Source organism: Poecilia reticulata, linkage group LG20, assembly GCF_000633615.1.
Source record: "Poecilia reticulata strain Guanapo linkage group LG20, Guppy_female_1.0+MT, whole genome shotgun sequence".
In the NCBI taxonomy this organism is placed as follows: Eukaryota; Metazoa; Chordata; class Actinopteri; order Cyprinodontiformes; family Poeciliidae; genus Poecilia; species Poecilia reticulata.
The window spans coordinates 9993042-10003958 of record NC_024350.1 but is presented as its reverse complement, the minus strand read 5'-3'; the positions used below and the strand labels follow the sequence as shown (position 1 = coordinate 10003958).

Here is a 10917-nt window from a genome sequence, read left to right as displayed (position 1 = left end):
TTGGACTTCAGACAGCACCCCTAACACCATCACCACGCCGCCTTGCACCATTTGTATCCTTCAGGTATCCTTCCACAGCGGTTGTGTCCATTTGTCACTGTGGCGTCTCTTGAAATCCTCTTTAATGGAAGGTGGACGGGGATCTTACTACTCCGAATTTGGATGATTTATGAAGTGGAGGGTTTGATCATGTTATGGTATTGAACGTTAAACCGTCCACAACGTACAGGGCACTGCAGAAGCATCTGACAATCATCCTTCATCCGTTTGAAAATAAAACTTGTATTTAGAATACTATTACTCAGATTTGATCACAAGACAAATCCAGGGCAACTAATTGCCTTCAGAAGTCAATTACCTAGTAAATAAAGTCCACCAGAGTGTAACTTAATCTCAGAATAAATAGAGCTGTTCAGTGGTTTGCTACAGAACGCTGGGCTTTACCACAGCACTCTTCACATCTAGGAATACCCCGGAGAGGTCAGGGATAAAAATGTGAATTTGTGTATTTGCAGGATTAGTTTATTTCTCCATCATCTGAAAGTGAAAAGAATATGGCAAACCTATGAAGATGTAATTGTCCACTTAGATTGACAGAATGGGCAAGAAGATAATCAATCAGAAAGAAAAAACAGCCAAGAAACTCCTGGTGGTTCTGGTGGAAGAATGCACTGACAAATATGGCATTTATGGAAAAGAATGGCCTGGTGAAAAGTCTAGATTTAAATGGATTTGAAAATCTGTGGCAAAATGTGAAAACAATACATTCAGACCACTTTATCTGATAAAACTGAGCCTGTGCTATTGGAGTTAGGGTTGAGTTTGCCTTGGTCTGTCGCATAAAAGGTCACAGTTTGTGGCTTTTACTTATGACTAAAGTTTACATGAAATATTTTTGCAGGGAACCAAAGTTGATAATACAAGTTTTACGTCACTATCTTCAAACACGGTATCTTCACCTAAATGAAAATAAACATCTATTAGATCATTTTCCAGCAAAACTTTACAAAAAAAGAAGTACAGACCGTTGAATCTGTGAGTCACTGTAGACAAGTTTTGTAGGAAGCTATTTTAATTTATGCACAAAATCACAAGCAAACATGTAAGAAAGAGTTAGTTGCAACTGAACCAAAACAAATCAAATAGATAAAAAAAAAAAAAAAGAAAATAAACAAGTTACGGTACATGGGTAAGCACTGGAGCTGAGAGTCAGAGAAACAGTACTCGCTATGTATGCTCTGTCTGTATAGTTAATGCCAATAACATTTTGCTTTCACAAACACATATTCATGACTCAGAAGTCAACAAAATAGTGAACACTATCAAAATTCAAAAACAATGTTTGTTTCTTTTCCTTATTCTTTTACAAAATATTTATAAAAAGTACTATGGCAATGGTAAATTGAGGCAACCTGCTATGAGTACTCCCAAACAATTGCCAAAATGTGGACACAATGTTGTTTATCTTTTTTAAAAGATGTACTCTACACACTTGAAACAATGAGTAAATGCATAGAAAATCTAGACATAGGCATCAAACGTAATTTCCTGTACAAAAACATAAAAAAGGAAAAAAAAAATTTTTTTCTTTACATTTATAACTTGTACTTTTTATAGCTACTAAAAAGAAGTAAAGCAAAAAACAACAAACAAAAAAAATAAAACAATAACATAACCAATGTTGACCACACACATCAAATATCTACATCCTGAATCTACGACTGGAGTTGGTCATTGTTCCAACTGTCAGGTGGGGCATTACCGTTGTAGCGAGTGGTGAAAACCACCGGTCATTCCTACAGACTTTGTTTTAGGACTTCTGACGCGAATCCTGTAGCCAATAACGGCATCAAACTGTCTCTGGAACCCTGGAATGTGATCCATCATGCAAATTGCAACGGAACAGCAGAGCAAACACATCAGATGAAGTCATGCAAAGCAATTTGTGGTCATTTCCCATCGTTACAAATACAGGTCTGTCTTAGGGGCATCAGGAAAAAAAAAACAAAAAACATTAGACTGGATGTCACTCCCCAAAATATCCTGCAGCACTGAAGATCCAACTGTCCATTTCTCTTGGCGAGTCCAGGTTTTTCCAAGTGTACCCCAAGGCACCTGAGAGAAAGTGGGCATTTCCCTCTTTTGGCAACACCAGAATGTTTGTGTTTTCGTTACATACCAGCTGCCACCGAGTGTCACCGTGGGAGGATCCCACATAAGGTGTTACAAATCTCAATACAAAGCACAAGGAGAGGGGAAGTGGTCAAAATGGACAACAGGGGTAATGATCTCCGCTATAGAAGTCTGATGTTAATAGTCATCATAGGTGTTGAGGTCGGAGAAGTATGCATTGGTATAAGTCTTCCCGGCAAGCTGTGGGTTGAAGTACTTATTCCTTTCCTCCAGAATCAGATTGTTTTTGTTGAAGCCCTGCAAATAAAGAAAAGAACAAAAAAAAATAGATGGAGAGGAGAAATGAACAGGAGTCAGTATGGGCATTTTTTTCCCCCCCACAACATATGGATCAAGTGATTATTCAGCCCAGATGGCAAGGTAAAAGTAAATCCAAAGGAGCAACATAAATCAATGGGAGACTGCTCGGTGAATGGAACATACATTTCACAGAGCAAGGTCAGAGCATTTGCAAACAGGCCGGAAAAATGAGAAGTCACCACAGGGCTAAATTATTTTGATGCACATCCGAATGTCCACCTCTGTCATCTCTAATACCCAGCATCAGCGGTTTTTATGGCCCTCGGATTGTCGGTCCTCCAGGACAATCAGAGCCATAAAAATCGATCAAAGGCGAGTCGCATTTCTGTTAAACAATCAGGAAGAACTATTGGGACGGGCGGGGGCATCTTGTCTGTCCCTGCATGACACAGTAAACATAGAACGAGCCTCTGATGTGCTGCTCAGTACAACAATTTGGCAAATAGACGTGTTCATATGCAGTCTGTTGTAGTGGGAAGTGTGATGGGAGTCCCCCTGGGGGCGGCGTAATTGAACACTTGATGATGCTGCATTTACAGCTGATGGATGTTTCCGACAAGTGTGCTGAGCAAAAAAAAAAAAAAACACCCTCATATTTTGCTGTGTTCCCATTATGCGATTTGCAGACAAAGGCAAAGCAATGAGCTCTCCTGCAGCACCAAAGATGCTTATGTATCTCTGCAGGTGTCCACTTGGTTATCTTTAAACAGCTGTGCAGCAATGCTTGTTTGCATCATCATCTACTCTGTCCTCTTCCTTTAAGCATATTATAATGGGCTTAAGAATGATTAAGTTGGAGTTTCTGGTACGGCAGACACAATTTGCCTGAATGGTAATGCGCCGTTAGTGATAGAGAGGTAACAGAGGAAGGTAATAAGCCAACCTTACAACGATATTTCCTTTACAACCCATCCAATTAAATGATCAATTAAAAAATACAGCATAACATGAAGGACAAACAAAAAACAGACATGCAAATGTAAGCACAAAAACGGGGAGGGATACACTGCCTTCTCGCAAGCTGGGAGAGAGAAGGGAGGCAGCCATGATGGAAGGATGAAAGGGGGTCTGAGCAGAAAAAGAGAAACTAGAGTGCTGTACTCCCAACCTGCCACGCACAGGACGTGCCACAGGAAGTGCAAGGGCAGGACTCGTTTGGGAACAGGAAGTAGTACTGGATGAGGGGCGGGGGTCAAAGAGTTGTCGGGGTTTTGGTTGGAGTGGGGAGTCAAGAAGCAGGATGTTGTTGAGGTTGGTTAGTAGAAAATCTCCAGTCCACGCATAGACACCCCCATGTTAGCAGAGAGAGGCTGGTGCATGGCAGGGTCGTCCAGAGGCAAGAGTACCGACACGTCTGGCTGCAGGAAGGAAAGGAACGGGCAAGAGTCATCCTCAAAAAAAAAAAGGAAATAAAAGAAAGCAAATACCATATCTTATTTAATAGCAGCCTTAGAAAAATTAACTATACACACAATGCTGTGACAAAGTATCCTTGTTAGAAATTTCTTCTGTTTTTGTTGTTCTGGAACACATAAATGTTTTAGCTCATCGAAACCTTGATAAAATACGAATATAGCTGTGATTGAGCGTGTTTTTTTTTCAAAGCTGATTTTACTTGCCACAAATGGGGCCTGAAGAATCACAAAGTCTAAAGAAAACTTAAACAGAACCTCTCTGACATCATGAAGTAGATTAAAGATTAATACGAGCAACATGTTATACAACAACATTAAGAAATTCAAGATCTGAAAAGAAACAAAGTAAGGGCTCAAAAGTAAATTTCTTGCACCAAGAGCTCAGAGATGAGTCATCCAGGAGGACAGTAAAGATCAAAGTTCATAATTCAATATGGGTCACCATTGGCGATGACTGACCCAGCATTCTGTTAAACAATCAGGAAGATTGTTTCCTGATGTTAGTTTGCTTTTTTAAAACACAAAAGCAAACTCACCAAACTGAATCTTGATGATGCCCAAGACTTTTGTAAAGACTCGGTGCCAGTTATCACGAACAAGTGACAGGAATTGTCACCACTAAGGGTGGCAAAACCAGTCATTAGGTTTACGGGGGCAATTGCTTTTTCACAGTGAGCCAGATTGGTCTTCCCTTAATAAATGAAGTTGTCACTTAACAACTGCATGCTGTCTTTACTCAGCCTAGATTTGTCCAGCATTAACAAAACCAGAAGAAATATGCATGCGGCCAAATTCTCTTTCAAAGTGCTGTAAAATGCAGTTAAATCCTCCAGCAAACCTCAATGAAGGGCGTTTAACGTTTTGTGCAGATAAATGACGAGTAACGCAACTTGAGTAAAAAAAACCCCAACTAAAACAACATCTTCTGTTCATCATTTACTTGCATAATAGCTAAAAGGACGCATGTAATGGTGTTTCATACTTATTAGTTGAAACTTCACCGCAACATAAGGTTGTTTTATGCTCTCTGATTGAGAGTTGGAGGCAAAATGTGCTGCTGGAAAATGACTCATTACTCACTTGTCATGCAGCTCCCTTTGCATCTTCACACCGACTGTCTACACTCATATCTGCCGCTATCTGCAACTGCACTAACTGAATTATGCTCGATACTCCTGACTCTAATTGCATGACAGATGAACTCCGTCTCCAAACCCTTGAAGAAATTACATTCACAGAAGTTTGCTCCGAGCCAAAGGAGCTTTAACAAGGCTACAAAACATTCTCATATACGGGAAGCGCGTTTGCAAACAGAGATCAAAGTATTTACTTAGTTGATGTCGCCGATACTCACGACTTCCTCTGTGAGTTTAAGGTCGCAAGTAATGTATAAGGTGCAAACTTGGCATGTTTATTTAAAAAAAAAAAAAAAACTGAATAAAGTCAACTATAATAAAAACCTGAATAAAATTGCCTGCCTTTTTAGCCAAGGGAATTTTCCCTCATTTTTGGTATGTGTGGGGAAATCACCATGTTTGGACAAAAGCAAAGACCTGCAAAATTTTCAGTCTACTTTCAATTTTCTTTAAATGTGTGCTTCTTGCTTGTATCCCAAATTGACCAGGCTTCTGTAATGTGCTATTTGCTGCTGTTAACCACACGTCCATTAAATGTGGCTGTTTGACTTTTATCTAGCCTCTTTCCACTGACTCCCAGTTCCTTTTAGGATTAAAAAAATGACTTTTTGTCTTAAAATACTTGGCACCTCAGTGTCTCTTAAACCCGTTACTCTTACACCCTAAACCGTTCTCTTTAGGTAGGATAGTGTGGTTACGTAAAGCACAGGTTATTTTTAAAATGGATTTTATTAGGTCTTTGTGATTTGGAAAAAAACCCCCCCAAAAACATATTCAATTATGTGTTCTTTTTCTGTTTTAGTTGGTTAAGAAAGCATTTGTTTAATTGGCAAAAGTTTGTGGGGTTTTTTTGTGGGTAAAAACCGAGACACTTCACTCCTGTATCACAGATAGAGCCCTAGCCTGGGCATGGAGTGCCTGTGGAGAAGCGCTAATCACCAGGCCATTTCTGGCCAAACAGCCTGAATGTGTCAGTGGATAAGAGGCTATTTGTGCCAGGAGTCGAGCTGGACCACTCTAACTGGCCCTCATACATCTGACTATCTGCACTTCAGGATGCGAATCACAACCCAAAAAGCTGATCTAGCCACAGGGCACCTTTGCCGATTACATTTAATATCACACAGCTAATTGCGTTCTGGGATTTTAAGAGAAAGCAGTGTAGCGCCCCAGAAACGGAACAGATTCACACACTGAGACAGACGTGGAGAAGATGAACGCACCGCCGCCTACCTGTTACGTTAGCAGAGAGTGTCAGCAAGTGACAGGAGGGGGTGAGACAGTGACAGTCAGTAAGGAGAGTATTTAATCACAGCTGACACTTGCAGCAGAGCTACTGCTCACTGACTCAAAGGGGGTGTTTAACATCCACTGATTAGACCAAACTGATCTTTTCCTCTATGCGAACATCTGTCATATTGTGACCCGGGGTGAACCCGGAGCGTGTCCGTCTACAGACCTTGATGGCTTCCACGGTGTCGTATTTGTCCAGTTTGTTGATGTGGTTGGTGATGCTGGTGTTGAGCGGGGCGGCGGAGATGGGGTGGATGACCGTGGCGTCGTGGGACTGCTGCTGGTAGCGCTGGCAGTAGGAGTAGACGAGCAGCGTGACCAGGCAACCGAGAATGGAGCTGCTGAGACCCACTGCGATCATGTGGAAAAGGTTGAAATCTGAAAGGGGGAGGAATGGGGAGGCATATAAGCATGAGGCTAAAAGGGGGTTGTTGTGAAATAATTCATCCGCTCAGATAGTTATTGATGTAATAAGTGGCACTTCTGCAATAAAACCCTGCTTAAAAAGGGGGCTATTAATATTTATAACTTCTTTTACCTCTTATTGAAATCGTATTCCAGTCAGTGAATCTGGCGACACAAACCGAGTTAAGGTCGACTCTTTATACGCTAGCTCTGGGTCAAGTCTTTGACTCGTTTTGACATTATGTATAACATCTGAGACAGTGTGAGACTTTGGTTCCTGTCTTTAAAGGCTGCATTCAAAACCGTGTGGAGAGGAAAAGTACAAATTCAAAATTGGCCAATTTTGGATGTTTGCGAGGGCTTAACCAGTCCAATAAAATCCACTCTACATGCAGCAGCTGTGCAGTGCATCCTGCAAGCTAAGTAAAACAGATATATGCTGCATATAGATGATACACTTACTGTAGCTTTCCTAAAATAAATAAATAAAGTAAGGCAATGGGAGAATGTACACCAAAGGGGCAAAAAAGGCCATAAAGCCAGCCTCCGACAGCTTTACAAAGCACATTTCTTGAAAACCTGAACAAAAGCTCTGCAAGATGGAGAGACTTTCTTTCTTTTTTACCAAGAATATGCAAGATGCCAGATGCTCTACCCTTCCTCCTTCTTTCTGTCTTTCACACTCACACATACAGATGAGAATTACCTCCACAGCGCCTCTCCTCCTGACTGGAGCGTGCGATGGAGACTTCTGAAGGAGAGGACGAAAAGCAACAAAGCAGCAGCGTTAGCACCAACAACACCTCCGCACATCCTTGTTGTTTGTCACCGATGGCTTGTTCTCCTGAAGGTAAGCACGAAAATGTGTTGAACGCGACGCGGAAAATCGTTCAAACTTCGAAAGCTAATCAAAGCTGTGGCACCTCGAGTGGTTTATGAAAGTATCAGTTCCCATTAGAAGGAAATGAAGTACAGGACATTGGTAATGAGGCCTAATGGACTACCTTTCCCATAAAAAGGGATGAATAGGGGTTATAAAAAGGTAGATGGGTAATTCTGTAGAATTTCCTAATGAGCATTATATCCTATTTAATTAATACGGAAAGGTTACAAATATGGGGTTCAGTTAAATGTTTGCTCTGTCGCATAATTACTTTCCTCATCTAAAGTTTGTGTTACTCGAATTAGACCAAAAATACTTAAGCAAAAAAAACCCCAAAACACCCCATCGCTTTTCAATAATTTGGTGTCTCAGTTGCATTATGTGAAGCTCAAGCGTGCCGCCTTGAAAGCAGGAGCTTTGATGATCCTTGTTTAGAAGAGATGCAGAGATCAATTCTTTTCTGTGTCTAGCATTACCGACTGTCAATAAGGAGATGCCTGCATGAGCCAATGTCAATACTAACAGTGTGAGAAAGACAGGAGGGTGTGTGCAGTATATAATGGAGCTTATCGTCATGATTAAATTTGATTATGTCCCTTAACGTGTCCCGCTCTTTGTCATAAGCAGCCGGTATAGATTTATCAAACGGAAAAAAGTTGCTCGGTTTTACGTTTCTCTGCGGACGATTAACATTTATTGCCGGTGTGCGGCTCCAGCCACCTGTAACCAAGCCACACTAAGACATTAGGAAAGCAGAAAAAGGATCTGCAAATCACTCGAGTTTTTCCCCGTGAAAATTAAAAGCCTCGAAGTCCCGATGAAAGGAAAAATGAGATGGTTTCACGAACAGCAGGTTTTTGCTCTCAGCTACCAGTAGGAATCTGTTTCTGCATTGTTGAATGTGATTGGGCCGGCAGCAGCGGGGGGGATCCCACAGATTTTGCCTACAAAAGTATGTTTGCAGTAATAAAGAGGCCCGACTGTGAACAACTTGACAAAATCTGCTTCTGAAGTGGAAAATATCTACACCAATTAAACATTCAGCATTTAAAAAAAACTGTGAATAATTTTTTTTTCTTTTCATCAAACTCAGTTGTGACCATCAATAAATAATTATTCTTTCTAATCAAATTTTTACTGAACCTGGACAAAAGGCTGGAACTACAAAGATGAAACAGATTAAAAATAAGTTAACAGAGAAAGCAGCAGTTTGGACATAAGAAAATTGGGCTGAAGGAAAAATATGCTCTCCTGTTCCTCACTGAATGACAATTACTTAAAGTCTTTTTATGCTTTGCGCCGCTCGCGTTATGAGCCAACTATTGCTTGTTCAAAGAGGTCAACTGCTCATCTGTGTAAATGATGCCATTAAAATAATTACTTGTTCTAAAATATCAAGATTTCTGGTGCAAAAAAGAGGATTTTATCTAAAGCTTAAATCCTTTGATAGTTGCCCGGTAACACACGCCCTCGTTTAATGGAGCGAATAATTAAATGTAACATTTTCCACTACATATAGCTAACAAAACGGGGCTCAAAGTAAACATTATAACACCTGAAAGTAATTAATTACTATGCTTGGGAACAAGGCCAATGAGGCCTCCCTGTCTTCCTTACCTCATCTTCCAAATTTTCTCTTCCATCTTCATTTCCTCTTTTCTCCTCTCATCCCACTTGACATTCTATTTTTATGGATTTCAACTTCATCATCCCTCTTTACAACCTCTTTTTTCCATCCCACTCATCAGCCTCATACATGACTCAATTTCGTTTGACGCATCCTTTTCATCCCGCTTTAAATCTCATTTTCATTCTTCTCATCCCTCTTTCAGTCCTCTCTCTCTCTCTCACTTATTATTTTCATTCCCCCTTTCAGTCTTATCATCCCGACCACTTTTCACTCATTGCAGTGGGATGGTGCTCGATACCAAAATCATTCATACCGTGTGACGATGTCCTCCGATAAAAGTGTCCTAACAAAGTCTCTCTGGTATGACGTGAGTCACGAAGAAAGCTGAAACACATTTGCCTTCTGCAAAGAAAGAAACCGAATCTAATCTTCCAAGGTTTTGCTTCCTTTACTGTATAAATCGTCCTCCGGGGTCAGTTTGTTAACAGTAAGCACCTGTTTTCTTTCTGCACTCCTTTCTTCACCTATCCTTGCTTATTGCACCGACTTTAGAGTGACTCTAAATTTATGATAACGACAAAACTAGAAAGGCTCCCACTCACTAAGCAACAAAGGCAAGTCTGTCATGGAAACGGTAAAACTTCTTCTTTTACGTGTAGCAACGTAATCAAAGAATCATTTCTTCGGTTTTAGAAAAAAAACAAAAAAAAACCCCACAATGTAATCACAACCTGGACTCGGGGAGTTGTTCTTCAGAATGTTTCTAATTCAACCCAAAAGGCTGACTTATCTCCCAGCCTGACCTCTAACATGCTTCGAGAAATCAATAATGCACTTAATTATCACAGGTTTCTTGAAAACGAACTGAATTACCACTGCGCTGGTGGTGGGGTACACTCCTCACGCTCCCCAGGATGTGTGTTAAATAATGAGTAAGTGACATCACAAAGCGTGCCATCACCTGGTATAAAGTTGGAGTCAGGGGAGCAGGGTCTGGTCTCGCTGCTGTTTCCTGAGCACTGGTTTCCAGTGGGGAAAAGGACGTCGCAGTGACGCACTCGCAGCTGGGCGCCGCTGGAGTCACAGTGGGACCACTCGGACCAGCTGGACCAGCTCTCTGGAAAACACAGCAATGGCAGCGTTGTCTCACTCTCACACAGCCTGCTGAGAGCGAGTCTGCGCCGCACCGAATGACTCCGTGTGCATTAGTGATGCATGAAAGCCCTTCGAGAGGCTGAGAAAAAAAAATGAAAGAAAAACAACAGACCCAGAAAGGAGCGCCGCCTGCATCGGAGCTCTCTCAAGTTTTTTCCACTTAAGAGGTGGAAAATGTTTGTGTGTACCTGGACAAGCCTGCGTGCTGCACAGTGCTTCCTCGGTGTGCAGTCCCAGGCAGATGTCTCCTCCGTAGGCTGGCGGAGGGTTGCTGCAGGTCCTCGTCCTCATGTAGTGTCCTCCTCCGCAAGTCACAGAGCACTTGGACCACGATGACCAGCAGGACCAACTGCCGTCCACTGAAACCAGAGGTTTTTATAAAAACTTAATGCGAAAAGATTGCGCGATTTACTCAAATTAATAGGTTTCCCTTTTGTTAACGAATACAGAACAGGAGGAAACAGTCAATTTTACTAAGTAATTTTCACACCATTTGATTTTTCAGAC

General features: G+C 41.3%; 1 protein-coding gene across 6 annotated transcripts in view; it reads right to left on the bottom strand.

The window, feature by feature from the left end:
* Positions 1–1054: 1054 nt before the first annotated feature.
* Positions 1055–10917, bottom strand: part of sema5a (sema domain, seven thrombospondin repeats (type 1 and type 1-like), transmembrane domain (TM) and short cytoplasmic domain, (semaphorin) 5A) — a 157218-nt gene continuing 147355 nt past the window's right edge. For 3 of the 6 annotated variants that reach the window (XM_008438633.2, XM_008438631.2, XM_008438632.2), the window contains exons 18-22: positions 10599–10769; positions 10217–10372; positions 7449–7493; positions 6504–6715; positions 1055–2430 (exon numbers count right to left, since the gene is read on the bottom strand). In XM_008438633.2, coding sequence (XP_008436855.1) covers positions 2311–2430; positions 6504–6715; positions 7449–7493; positions 10217–10372; positions 10599–10769 — 704 coding nt within the window. In that variant the 3' untranslated portion in view covers positions 1055–2310. The other 3 variants (XR_536469.2, XR_536468.2, XM_017301956.1) reach the window with 3 other exon arrangements.